Genomic DNA, 14,378 nt, shown 5'->3' with positions numbered 1-14,378 from the left:
CTTAAGTAGAACAAGGGTTTTAACTTGATTTCTTCTGCAATTTCTTTATCTAGAGGCAAGACATATGTGTGCATGCTCCAATCTCTCCAGGTGCTCATTCTGCCCACTAGAGAAACTCTGTTTTCTAACCCAGTACCCTCTAACATACAGCATACACTCAGCACCTAGTAGGGACACAATCATTGGTTTTAAAAGACTCCACTAATTGGCTTGTGAATATTCATGAAAACCAAAACATCATCTTCTATCTAAATCTAAGAGTTACTTTAATTTTTTTTTTGAAAGTCTGCATTGATGTTTGCTTTCCTGAAGATAAAAGAATGTTCTGGAAGTTCTTTCTTCTTGGGACTACTAATTTGAAGAGAGCTGTCACTCCCAGAGCACAGAGTCGTGTGGGGTATTGACATTGCATTGAATTATTTAAAGGAAATTAACAATGCTTCCTGTCCTTGGAGAACATCTGGGAGCAGTCATGGGGCTGTGCCTGCCTTGGCTAGCCAGGGATCTTGTGAGGTGGGAGGCATTTCTCAGCACCCTGAATTTGAAAAGAAAATCTATACTATAGACTGCTAATTGCTAGTAGCTATGGCAAAGTGGAGCCAATGGCTTCCCTTCCAGTGGGAGCCAATAAAGAGCCCCAGGAAATTGCTTTCTAGGTTCAAGTCTGATGGAATAATGTGCATTCTTGCGTGTGACACTGGGTCACATGGCCTTTACGAGCCAGCTGGGCATCATGCATCCACTCTAGCACGGTCTCCACCCTCTTCTTGTAAAGTGGCGACTTTATGGCTATGATTCCCTATCAGTGGTCAGTACGGCCAGACATCATGGCACCTGGGATGAAAGTGACTCAAGGAGAATCCGGGGATGAAGGTGGAAGCATGGGCCCTGCCCTCAGGTGAGGTAAACTTTGGATGGGTGGCTTCATTTCAGGGCTGGCTTGTCTCATACCGTCATTCTGCTCCGAGACCTACCTCCAGACACCAGGGCTCCCCAACCTTTTGTAAGGAGTGGCTGCTTTTCATGTCCCTGAAGACTTGCGTGCTGACAGTGAAGTCTGAGGGGGGGTAGAAGTGCTGACAGGCATGTCCCTGAGTGCAGCAAGGGAGGGGGCTCTGCTGCCAGGAAGAAAGGGGAACAGAGTGAGGCTTGGCAGGGAGAGGGCCGAGTCACCAAGGCATATGCAGCCCCCAGCCTGACTCTCCACCTAACCCGGTTCCCTAGATGGCCCACAAGCAAAGGAGCCCAGAACTCTCCACACCTCCCTGCCATGCAGCTGGGGTCCCTGAGAGACATGGCAAACACAACTTCCTCATGCAGTCTGCCTTCTACGTCCCTCCCCACCATGCCCAGCTCTAAACACATTATCCCCTGACATACGTGGTTACTCCTTCCTCTGAGCAACCAGCCACCTGGCTGTGCCTTCTCTCTTAACTTACCTTACTGAAGCTTCCATTAGGATAAACTTTGGGGTTTGCTGGGGTTTGCACCTTGTACTCATATGTACTTTATATGCACGCATACCTTACAGTGGTACACTCTCATGTGGGACTGCACTCACTACCTGAGCTGTTGGGGCTCCTGTCTTAACACTCCCTTGCTCTCTGACACTGCAGCCTTTTAAGAGAAGACACGATAGCACCACTGGGGACCCCTCCATGGATCAGGAGCTGCACACCCCATGTGTTCAGGAAGTGTGCTGAAGGAAAGTCTGCTCAATAGGTGTCAGGTCCCCAAAGCTGCCTTCTCCACCCAGGCCCTAGAGAGGGTTGTGTTGACTACCCATTAACTCTCACGACCACCACACGGGGTAAGAGTCTTCTGCCTGGTTCACAGAGGAGGAAACTGGCTCAGAGACGTTAAGGAGCATGCCCAAGGTCACACAGCTAGAGGGACAGTGTGGACTGTGCTTAGTCAACTCCAGCAAACGGCCGCTGTGTAGACCCACATGCCTGATCAGAACTTTGTTACCTCTCCATTTACAAGGTAGAGAATTTAGAGGTAGAATTTAGGGGTGTGAAGAAGGGCTACTTCAAAAGAACAAACGCCATTCCGGTTTTCTCAGGTTTGTCAGTTGGTTGGCTGGTGCTCTTGGGGTGTTGGACCCAGGGTCTTGCACATGCTATGTGAGAGCTCAGCCATTGAGCACTATCCCCAGCATGGCAGGGAGGGAGGGAGGGAGGGAGGGAGGGAAGAGGGTAACTATACCTTTTTATGTTCATTGCAAAAGATGAACTGAATAAGCTCACCTAGCCCAGATGACTACAGATAATTACGGAAGACAAATCAATAAAAATAAAGATTGGGAGCCACAACCCTGAAGCAGCCTACAAGGCCATCACAACACCATCTTTCCATATGTGTTGCTTTCAGGTATTACAGCCATCCTCAGGCAAACTGAGCTCCCCAGGTGACAAAGGGCTACCAACTGCTGGACGCTGGGGACCTGTCCAGGAACAGCAGCTAAGGGCCAGCAGGAGTACTGACTGGCTATCATGGGGCTGTCTGATGTCCACCTGGGACGCAGGACCTTCATGGTGCTCACTGGAAAATGGGGTGAGTCACAGGACGTGTGAGCCCATCTGAAAGATCAGCCTAGCTTGACAGTGGAGGGGACTGTTCCAGCTGTGTCTACGGCACTGACTCACCTGAGTGCGCAGCCTTCAAGGGCAGCACGTTGAACTCTCCAGTTGTTGCTGAAGGAGCCCAGCAATGTGAGGGCCTAATGCTTATCTCCTTGCTCTGTTGGCTAACAAAGCAATGACCACAAAAGCAAGTCTCCCAGGGGCAAGTGGCTGGAGAAGGGAGCTTGGAAAAGAAATATGAGAGGCACACAACGACCAGGGGCTGCCTTCAAGTACATTGTCTCTGTGACCTTCCATGAAGGCTTCCTCGCTGCCCATCCTATCCTTAGCGGAACCTCTTCTCCACCCCCCCCCACCTCTATCTATAACCCTAGATATTTTTCCTCCCATGCTTAGGGGTGAGGGAATATCAGAGCCAAATTTGGTGGTCATATTCCCTGTCTCTGATGAGCCAACAGCTTTGAACTTGCAGGATTCACCTTATCCCCACTTTATCTAATGTCTTTAAGATACTCGTTTCTAAAATTGTCATAGTTAGGACATAGAAGTCTTGGGAAGCTCTCGACATACACATGAATGTAAGGGAAGGGAAGGGCTTTGGAGCCAAGGAGCACAAGGCTCAAGCGGGTGCTAAGAATGATGAATGCTGATCCCAGCAGTTGCTGGGTTCTGTGTTCCACGGCCTTTCCTGGTTTCTCCAGTAATAAAATCTTACATTAGTTAGGAGACACTAGCCTAACTCTGTGAAGCTGTAGCTTAGGTAGAGTACATTGCTCCCCTAGCTTGATGTGTGGACAGGTTTACTCAGTACGCACCCACCCTGCACACTGCAACCTCTCTGCACAGACGCCGACTCAAAACCGAGTCACAGACATCAAGGGGCAAAGGTAAGATCTCTCTGGACTTGAATAAGCTTCTATGCAATGATGTCAACTTGGAGGAAGGCAGAGCAAAGGAGCCCTGGATCCAGCCACATGAGCCAGCTCCTTCCCTGGACTTTTTGGTTAGACATCTGTGTATTCTTGTTCTCAGGCAGCCTGCCTTAGGGATGAAGAGAGAAGGGATTGTGAGTAGAGCACTTCAGTCATGGTAGACTGAGCTCAGGAACTGTCCACCATTAAGTGGTGAAGTAGAAGAGAAAGGGGGCAGACACTGTAGAGAAGTAAGCACAGGGTTGGAGTGGCACTTCGGATGTCTTCAGTCTCCACCACTCTACCACACACAGGGTAGAGCCGCCCTGCTCTCCTGCTGGCCTCAAGAGTCCCCATCAAGCCACTGCAGGCCTGACCAAACTAGGAATGTGGATCCAGAAGTGGGAGCCACGTACCCTTGCCAGTGGCCCAGCTAGGGAAAACACTGCCTAGATGTGGGTGCATTTCTGAAGGGTCATTTCTTCCAGAGAAGGAAGACGAAATTAAGGGGCTGTAGCATGTAGCATGCTAATACGGAAGACAGGCTGGAGAGGATGGAGGGCTTAGTTGCCTAACACCTAACAACATGGTGTGTTAGGCAGATCTGTACATGGCTATAGGAAACGCCCATAAGTCAGCAGTATTTGCAAATTCCGCTATTGTACTTCCTTGTGACCTTACTGCCTCCTTCCATAAGATGCTGGTGATAGTCAAAGTCATGTGATAAAATGGAAGCCAGCAAGTTAAAATATACAAACTGCTTTACTGGGAAACGCCCATACACCCACATACACACACACACACTCACACACACTCACTCACACACACACACACACACACACACACACACACACACACACGCATGCACACACACAGGCATGCACACACACAAATGGGAAATACAGAGAAAAAGAGCTGGACAACAATTTAAAAAAAAACCTGAAAAAAACCAACAAGCTCTAAAAATACTGAAATATTCAGAAACATATTGCATTGAATAAGATCAGAGTGAAATTGGCCAACAACTGTTCACAATTGGAATCTGAATCAATCGACTAAGCTGTGGGGGAGTGGGGCTTAAGTTTCACTTCTGGTTCCAGAAAAGTCCCGGCCTTCATAACTGTGTAAGCCAATTCCTTACATGAAGACTCTTTTTATTATATGTACAATGTGAACTATATGTACCTCCTATTGGATCTGTGTCTTTAATCAATTTTTCATGTTTGTTCAACTGGACTGTACACAGGGTGTCTAGATATTTGCTCAAACATTATTCTTGGCTTGGGATGTATATAGCTCAATGGAGGTCTAACATGTCAGTTCAATCCCTGACTCAAGGAAAAATAAAATGAGGGTAATGGTGGTGCACACCTTTAATCCCAGTACTGGGGAGCAGAGGCAGGAGGATCTCTGAGTTTGAGGTTGGCCTGGTCTGCAGCCTGAGTTCCAAGATAGCCAGGGCTACACAGAGAAATCCTGTTTTGTCGGGGAGGAGAGGCAAGAAAAAATTAAATAAATAAATAAACAAACAAAAGAAGAACAAATTCTCATGTGTTTTGGATGAGTTTAACATTTGAGTGGCTGGATTAGTATGAGTATTTCCTAGTATGGGTAGGCTCCTTGTGTCCACAGATGAAGGCCTACAGAAACCAGAAAACAGAGCCCTGGATGGGAGAAAGAATTCCTCTGGCCTAATTTCCTTTGAGCATGGCTAAAATACAACTCCTTCCAAAGTACAGAGGCCCCAGGCTGCAGAAGGACATTAGCCACCCCCTTCTGCTAGTCCTTGGTTCTTTGACAAACCAGGACGTTGCCCTTCAGTCCTCCTGGGTGTCCTGAGTGTCCTGGGTGTCAGTCTCAGACACTCAGACTTCTCAGCCTCATGTGTGGACCAGCTCCCGATGCCAAATCACTTTCTATGCCCCTATACAGCATTCACTCGGGTCTGTCTTGGCAGAACCCCAATATATATGGTTGAATTCTGAGGCCATTTTCTCCTCGACTGCAAGTGGAGAGAGAGCACCCACAAGTCTCTAAGAGACAGCAAAGCTTGACCATGGGACAAATCTTGCAATCAGTCTGCAGATCCATAAGCCTTTCTAAGTCCATATAGCTGGGGTGTGGAGGTGGGAAGAGAAGAAACTAAAACCCAGATTTTAAAACACCAGCACTTCAGGGCCCTCCGAGAAAATGTTACATCTTCATAAAAATAAATAATCAATTTAACAGAGATACCAACAAGGGCCAGTTAACAAAAACAAGCAAAGTAATTAATACAAGTTAATGGGAGGAATCCTCATTTTTCTGTCATATATACACATAAACTTTCATACAAACAAGGCCAATAGAAAACATTAGCAGCCATCCAACCATACGAACAACCCACATACACATAAATATCAACTTGGAGAGAAGCAGAAGGTCTTCCTGGGTCATGCAGATCTGACTTCAAGCACCATCAACAATTCTCACCTCAGAAGATGGGATAACTTTGATGGGAACTAGTTTTACATTTGAACTATGTTCTAACAACTTAGAGTGGAGGCAGAGCACATGTAATCCAGCCTCCAGGCAAACTACCATTTTTATCCTTAAAAACCAGCCCAGTTCATCCCCAAACCCAGGTACCATTATTAACATGCAAATGCATGCAACATTTTTCCATCAGTAATTTCCCAAAAATGTGAGTTGGTGTGAGTGGGTACACACACGTGTGCATGGCCCACACATGTGCATGACTGCATGCCTGGTCAGTCAGGACAGAATCATGGAAAAGGAAGTCTCAGAGTCAGGACAGACAAATGTCCAGGCCACATACATAGCCCTTCCCTCTTCAAGTGTACATGTCCCTGCCACTCAAGCATCCTACTCAGAATTGGCCTTTGTGGTGATATTTCATTTGTGCTTTAATAAATAAAGCTTGCCCAGAGATCAGAGGGAAAAGGCCAGCCATTATAAGTAAACAAAGAAGTCAGGCAGCCCTTAACCCTATCACTTAGCAGGCAGAGTCTGTGTGTTCAAGGCCACGCTAGGGAACACAGCCAAGCGTGGTGACACACGCCTTTAATCCCAGTACCAACCATAGAGATCTGGAGGTCTGTACAGACGGACAAAAAGTGACAGAGCTGTGTAGGAAGAGGAAGTGAGGTCGCTGGTCTAAGAGAGCTTATTGCAGAACAGAACAGAAAAGGCATAGAAACATGAGTATACAGGAAGAAGCTCTCTTTGGAAGCTGTGGGGTTGGCGAGGTGAGGTTAGCTCGTGATGTGTCCTAGTCCTCTGATCTTTCTCTCAGGCTTTAACCCAAATTTCTGGCTCCGTGTTTTTTATTTAATAAGACCATTTAGAAATTCATCTACAGGCATTATCTGGCATGGAGTGACCATCAATAAGGTCAATGGATATGAAAACAATGTCCACCTGGGCCTTCACATACTCAAACTTAGAGAGGAGGCAAAAGTCCAAATGGAATGAGGCACTCCCACAGAAGTGTGGGAGCCCAGCCATCTTCACACTTAATGATCCCAGCACTCTGTAACCTCCTCTGTAACCCCCTCAGCTTCACGCAGGCACAGATAAAGACCTACAGTGACTCAGTGTGTACTGTCAATGAGGCTGCTAGCCCACAAGTCCAAAAGCCCTATGTCTCCTCTCTGCTCACTGCCATTACATAAGAAGAAGGTATCTACCTGGATGCAGACAGCTGTAGTCAAGGAGAAAAGGCAATACAGGATGAAAATGGACTTTGCTATACAAACGTTCTACATGGCCATCAAAGACACAAGAATGTGAACCGATGACATCATCCCAAAGGTCCCTCCAGGATAAAACAAAGTTCTGATAACTTGTGCTCCCCATCCCACCTTTGGAAAACAAATGTAGCTATTAAATATCGAGAAGTTGAAAATATGATGCATTTTATCATACACCAGGAAGAAAACAAGGCTATAACATAGGTGTGTGTGTGTGTGTGTGTGTGTGTGTGTGTGTGTGTGTGTGTGTGTGTGTGTGGTTTTAAGAGTCTGGGATGGTTAGGAAAGGAGGGGAGGGTTATTGGAGTAATTTTGAGTAAAGGGGTATTTTTACTCTGCTATCAACACCAAATTACCTCTAACCCTGGAGGTTAAGGCCTTCGTTGTATAAAAGGTAACAAGCTGAAGTGAGAGCCATAGCTTTGCCCAGACTTGAGAAAGCAGCCAGGCCGTGTGAACATCAATAAATCAGGTTCTAAGAGACCCGGGTCTGGCTGCAATACCAAGTCTCACATCCCAGACTCTAGTTGACACCCATGTGAAGGTCCTTTCTGCTCTCTGGGATGGGGTGAGGGCTCCACAAGACCTTAAGCAGATGAGAAGAAAAGCTTTTATCACTTTCATATTTCTTACCCCCATATGGAACCCGGTGTCCCTGTTCTTAGTGATGTCCTCTCTCTAGGTAAGCAAATACTCCTGTAAGACCATGCTCAAGGAGGACACACTCAAGCCTAACCCTAGGACTCAAGTCCTTCTTCAGTAATGACCCACTGTGGAAGAACTTGCGACATCAGCTCAGCTTTAAAGAACTACAGGCTGCAGAGAGCTTGGGAGTCCAGCTGATAAAGTGAACACCATGTAGTACTTGCTGCAGATAGAGAGAGCTCTTTCTCCCAGGCCAGCTTTGTGGAGGAACGTCTACAGATGGCCAAGCTTCTGATACTGTAACTGCTGTCATTCACAGTGTCCACGCGGAGAACTATGGAGCTGAGTTTTTAAACTGAAGTTTTTTAAGTTCAGGTTTGTGTTAGGCCACATTAACAGCTATTCTGGGGTGTGTGTGTCCATGAGCTGCAAGCTGAATACCTCCGAAAGTCTTGAGAGAGCCATGGCCATGGGAGTAAGAAGACCTGTTCAGGATCTGTGCTGTCTGCCAGAAAATCTTCTCTTTAAAAACTAAAATGTTCCTCATAAAGGTAGAGTAATCTGCCAAAAATTGAATTGAGAAGTAGAAAACAGAGTGGACAGATTAGGAATCTCATTCCCCACAAGGACATTTAGATAGCCTTGCTAAATAATCTGGTATTGATGAACAACCTCCTCTCTTCTAACAATAGACTCAAATGCTTTAAAATGCAGATGACAGACTTCTAGAAGAACCCTGGAATTCATCCTGGAAGTGTTTGAATAACCCACAAATTGTTAGCCATGGGAAGCCCAAATATGGGTCCTCCTTTCCCACTCCACGAACCAGTTATTAGCATTAGGTAATAATGTACTACTTACTTTTCACTAAATGCTTCCTGATGACACCATCCCCAGTGGGTCTTTGTGGTCTAATAACTGAATGGTTGTGCAAACAAGGGGCTACTTCTGAGAAAATGGTATTTAAAGTCTCTAGGTGCTTATAAAAACAAACCATGGTGGTTGAAACACACCACAGACATTAAGTTAATGTCATGAAGCACATCAAGCTGAAAAACTTTAAAGTCAGTTCAAGAGACTATAAAGGAGGGATTATGACAGAAGACTCTGAAGATGGATATATTCAGAAGACAATGATTCCCACCAACAGGACTGACCTTGAATGATAATATCTTGTACAAAAATGGGAGCATACAAGAGCATCTAAAGAGAGCCTTGACAACTCCATTAGTTAGCATCTCTGGCTACAAAATGATACTTGCCACCAAAAACTGCCCATGGGGGACAGAGGGACCACTACTGCCAAAGTGGCCATTGGGAGAGAGATTGCCATTATTCCCCATGAGCCTATTCTAGGGGGTTGGGGATTCCAGAGTAGACCCAGCTTAGATGATAGTGATGTGGCCAAAAACAGGTTTATTTGCTCAGGTTTGACCTAATCTGATTCAGCTGCCTTTTCGTATGAGATGTGGGATTCTCCGCGGGAAAGGAGGAGTCCTGGCCAAAATAAAACAGGATTTGTAGAACCCAAGTCTTGGCCTACCTCCTTCTAATCAAATACTTGTATCTTTATTAGTAAAGAGAGCTCTGTGTGCAAACACACACACAAGCTGGTGTGTGTGTGTGTGTGTGTGTGTGTGTGTGTGTGTGTGTGTGTGTGTGTGTAGAAGGATCAGACAGTGTTCCAGCTTTTATTGTTGTTTTAAGGCAGAGCTTAAGCTCAACATAGAGCTGAAGAAGACCTTGCAGGCTTGATCTTCCTGCCTCTACCTCCCAAATGCTGGGCTTACAGATCTACACTGCCATACTGGGCTTGTGTAGTACCAGGCCTGGTACATGCTCAGCAAGTCCTCTACGGTCTTTTCTGCTGTGGTTGTTTTGTTTTTGAGACAGGATCTCAGCTACAGCTCTGCTTGGCCTAGGACTTGCTATGTAGACCAGGCTGACCTCAAACTCACAGAGATCTATCTGCTTCTGCCTGTCTCTACACCACCACATCCCTGCTCTGTAAAATGAAGCCAGCATCACATGAGTAACATAAGTAAACAATACATTTACATGACACGAATGCCAGCAATATGGAGGGTAGCCATCAGAGCATCTGACCCAGGCAGACTCCATCCTGAGCAAGACCTTGCCTTCCTTCAGCCAATCAACCAAAGGAGAGACCTTGCCTTCCTTCAGCCAATCAACCAAAGAGAGACCCTGCCTTCAGCCAATCAACCAAAGGAGAGACCTTGCCTTCAGCCAATCAACCAAAGAGCAATATCCACAGAGCAGACCCCCTCCGCTCTGCTCTCAGAACACAAACACAGCCATGCCTCTCAACTCTTTGCTGGGTTCAAAGCAGCCACCTGAAACAAAAACCAGGAAGGAACCCCCAAGCAGGAGGAGATTCTCCTGGGTGAACACAGCTCTCACCTCCTCAGACTGTTGGCTGCCAGCTGACTGATTAGCACATCAGCAAGGAGTACCAGCAGAAAACACAGACATAAGAGAAATGGTTCCATCAGGGACATGCTCCAGCCACTGGAGATAACATCTCAACTTTCAGTCAATCCACAGAAAGACTAACCTACAATGGCTACTGTTTCACTGATTGTAAGCTTTGAGTATTCAGAGACTGTGAATATTGAAATTTCCATCCATCATTTGTCCCTAGATAGCCTCTGCCAAGATACAGACTCATTGAAATATATAGGCCCCTCACAGATTTGGAAAATTTTGTTCCCTAATATCCCTTAACTTTAAAAAAGGAAAGAAGTTTTGAAAATTAAACAAACATGAGCTTAGATGGTGGTTTTTAATTTTGAAAATTTTCATAAATAAAACATAGTCTATCTACACAATGGAATATTACTCAGTCAGATAAAGGATGAAGTACTGGTATACTTGATGATACCTGGATTTTGAAAGCATTGAGCCAAGTGAAAAAAGCCACTCACACAGGACCACAGATTGCATCATTTCCATGGATAAGTGAAGGCATAAAACAAGGAACTTTATAGAAGGAGAATGATGTGATGGTTGTCTAGAGACAGGAGAACAGAGGAACAGGAGTGGCAGCTGGTGGAGGTGTTTTCTGGGGGAGGGTTGGTCAGGAGGGAGTACACAACAGTCCAACCTGTGGTGACAGTTGAACAATGCCATAAATACACTAAAACCATAGCTCTGCCTTACATGGTGAACTCTGTAGTGGATGAATAAACTGATCTGTCATTAACTCTAGGGTTTAAATTAACTTAATTGTCCATTATCTTATCTCTGTGTGAGTGCTTTCTATTTCACTCTGAACACATTTTACTGGAAATGTGTGTACAGCTCTGAGAATCAGGCAAGACAAAAGTTATTCTTTCTGTTTTACAGGAAGCACAGGTATACACACACACACACACACACACACACACACACACACACGGGGGGGGGGGGGGGGGGCTTTGTTTGTTTGGCCCTTCCCTGCTCTGGGGACCCTGGAAAGAAGACTGAATTATAGGACATGAGTGGAGGATCACAGGTCTCTCAATGCCCCACATAAGGAAGGGAAGGATCACCAGCTCTTCCTGGGTGTCTAGGGCTGTGTGTGGTTGGCTCACACAAATAGTGTGGCTAAACAAAAGACATCAAAAAATGGCAGCCGACTTGTTGGAACTCTTCTAAATAGTATGAAATTCAGATTAAACAATTTAGCTTAAAAAGAATGGAAGGGGGAGCGTCACCCCTTTAGTACATATCTTATGGGGTGAAAATGCACCCAATTAGATGTGCCCATATAATTTTCACATCAAACATCCTGGGCTCCCAAAGGTGACTAATGGCACAGCTTGTTCGGATTTTCCCAAGTTTTCAAGAGCCGTGACAGCCCTCTTCAACAGAGCCATTTAACGTAACGGAAGGTTAAGGTGGGAGCCACGAACACTTGCTTTTCTTAATTTACACCTTTCATCTACTTCTCCAGATGTGTCTTGGAAGGGCCAGGAAACTGATGATGTACTGTCCATAGGCACCCTCTGAAGAAGAGATTTACAAAGCAAAATGTGAATCCCAGAAGATAGCACAAAACTATTCTTTAATTTTGATTTATTGTTTTCATTTGTGTGTTGAGTGTGTGCAGATGCATGTGTCGGCACATGAGTACAGAAGCCGTAGGTCAGCCTTGGGTGTCATTCCTCAGGTGCTGTCCACTCATTTCTTCCGCTTTAGTCTCTCACTGAGATCTGGACTCATTATTTAGGCTAGGCTACCTGGCCAGAGTGCTCCAGGGCCCCGTCTCCATCTCCCCAACTCTGGGCTTCTAAGAGTGCACAACCATGCTCGGCTTTTCACTTGGGTGTCATGGATCAAAGGCGGATCCTCCTGCTTGTGCAGGAAGCCTTTCTCTGTGAGCCATCTCCCAGCCCCCGACACTAGACTGTCGGGTGTGGGGTAAGCTGTAGTGATCTAGAAGTAGAAAGATAATTTGGGTTGGGTCCTTTCATTTTAAGAAGAATGTTAGGTAAGTAGGAAGCTACAGTTGTGACAAATGAAAATAGAGTGTCATTCTCCCTGCACCCTGACACACACACACACACACACACACACACACACACACACACACACTTGCTTGTACTAAAGCAAACACGGCTCAGAGGGAACAGCTGTGTGCACTCAGTGAACAGCTGTGGCGGTAGGTTACTGCCACCTGCAATCCCAGCACTCTGGGATAGAGGCAAAAGATCAGGAGTTCAAGACTATCCTCGAGTAAACAGCAACTCTGAGTCCAGCCTGGGTTGTGAGACCTTGTCTTAAAATAAAATGAACAAGCAAACAAACAAAATAAGGGAATAATATGAGTATTCAGTAAATCACTAAATTTTCTTAAACGTATATAAGATAGATGGGGTGTTAGGTGTTAAAGTGCTAAAACACACATTTACACATTTGCAAACTGGCCCTTTTAAAGGCATCTCTCTACATCTTACTTTATTCTTTAGCTGCCCAATAAACTCTCATATTAAAGTGGGGCTCCTCTGCTGCCATGCTACTGTCCAGAGGATACTTTCCTGTGTTTGGAGGCCAGAGGTGGCAGAACAGAACTGCTTCTACTGCTGGATGACACAGCAGGCCCTGCCCAGCTGGGACAATCCAGACTGCATCCAGCTGTCTCTGTTGAACACAACCACCCACAGGAGAACCACAGAGTCAAGGCTACGGGTCTGAAAACGTTCACATGTCCAGGGCTGATGCACACCCTGGCTGACAAAGACTTGGGTCACTGCACAAGCCAGCAGCAAGCTTCCAACCTTCAAGTTCAAATCCAAATAGTCAGTGGAGAGCAGAAACCCCAAATAATAAACAGGCCATGGACTACCCACTCCTCAAGTCCCACAACTCCAAGTGTCCCTAATACTGTAAATTACAAGGTATGAAGCCACAGGATTAGTAATAGCAAGGACAGTAAGGCTATAGATGGGAGCAGGGTGAGCTCTGGGTATGCCTAGGCTTCTTTGAAACCCACAGCTTTCCAAGTCTGCCCATCCATAGCATGACCACACACACATACACACACACACACACACACACACACACACACACACACACACACACACACACACACCTCATTTCTGTGGGGCGAAGTTGATGGTAGCAAAGTTGGCAAAGGACAGTATTTTTATCTCTGGTCTTCTCAAAGGAAGAATCCAAAGTACAAAATAATAAACCTGAGCCCAAGTCTAACTCATAAATCCAGAATGTTCTGCATAAAGTCAGTCCAAGTATCTAAAAGGTCCAAGACGATGTGCATGACCAGGGAAGAGGAGAGCTGGCACCGGCCACCGTGCTGACCTTTGGTGTATGAGTCAGCTGCCGACCTCCCTCTCACTGCCAAGGGTACACACCCCTCTGGGGAGCTAAAGGCCAGGTGGGAAGAATAGACATAAAGATCTGCAGCAGCAGGAGATGCAGGCTGCAAAGACCCTAAACCCAGGGCACAACTCCAGAGCACCCCTCCAAACAGAATAAATGTTCTGATACAGCAGCACCATCCCTGGGGTGGGGTTTGCTTTCTGGACACTGTGCCAGCCACTGACGCCGGGAATGGCCTAGACCACAAGGAAGGGCGGCAGACATGAGGGCCTGGCCGCCTGGCAGGGTGACTCATGCTCAGGCCAACAGGTTAGGAAGTGAAGGCAAGGTGGGGGAGGAAGCAGCTGGGGTGCAGAGTCAGGAGTGGCCTCTGTTCACTCAGAAGGTCGGGGTTAATCAGGTTACCATGGTAGCCCTTCTCTCTGGGACCCAAGGAGAAAGGGAGTCTAAACTGTCCCTGTGGTCACAAGCAAAAACTGGAAAGATGCTTGCTTGAAAAACAGAGACACTGTCAGGCAGTGGTGGTGCCTGCCTTTAGCCCTAGTACTCAGGAGGCCAAGGCAGGTGGGTCTTTGTGAGCTTGAGGTCAGTCTGGACCACAGAAGGAGAGAGGGAGGGAGGGAGGGAGGGAGGGAGAGAGAGAG

At 46.3% G+C, this 14,378-nt stretch overlaps 1 protein-coding gene across 47 annotated transcripts in view; it reads right to left on the bottom strand.

Moving 5' to 3' along the window:
* Positions 1-14,378, bottom strand: part of Tcf7l2 (transcription factor 7 like 2) — a 193,144-nt gene that overhangs the window by 68,703 nt on the left and 110,063 nt on the right. For 15 of the 47 annotated variants that reach the window (XR_004943575.1, XM_036172804.1, XM_036172844.1 and 12 more), the window contains one exon: positions 975-1,118. The exons of the other annotated variants lie outside the window; for them this stretch is intronic. Coding sequence is in view for 14 of the 15 variants with exons in the window: in XM_036172804.1 (XP_036028697.1) it covers positions 975-1,118 (144 nt within the window). In the remaining variant the exon portion in view is untranslated. The remainder of the gene's footprint in view (positions 1-974; positions 1,119-14,378) is intronic. 47 annotated transcript variants of the gene reach the window in all.

Source organism: Onychomys torridus, chromosome 1 (assembly GCF_903995425.1).
Source record: "Onychomys torridus chromosome 1, mOncTor1.1, whole genome shotgun sequence".
In the NCBI taxonomy this organism is placed as follows: domain Eukaryota; kingdom Metazoa; phylum Chordata; class Mammalia; order Rodentia; family Cricetidae; genus Onychomys; species Onychomys torridus.
The sequence above is the reverse complement of the archived record's forward strand: the minus strand, read 5'-3'. Positions and strand labels throughout refer to the sequence as shown.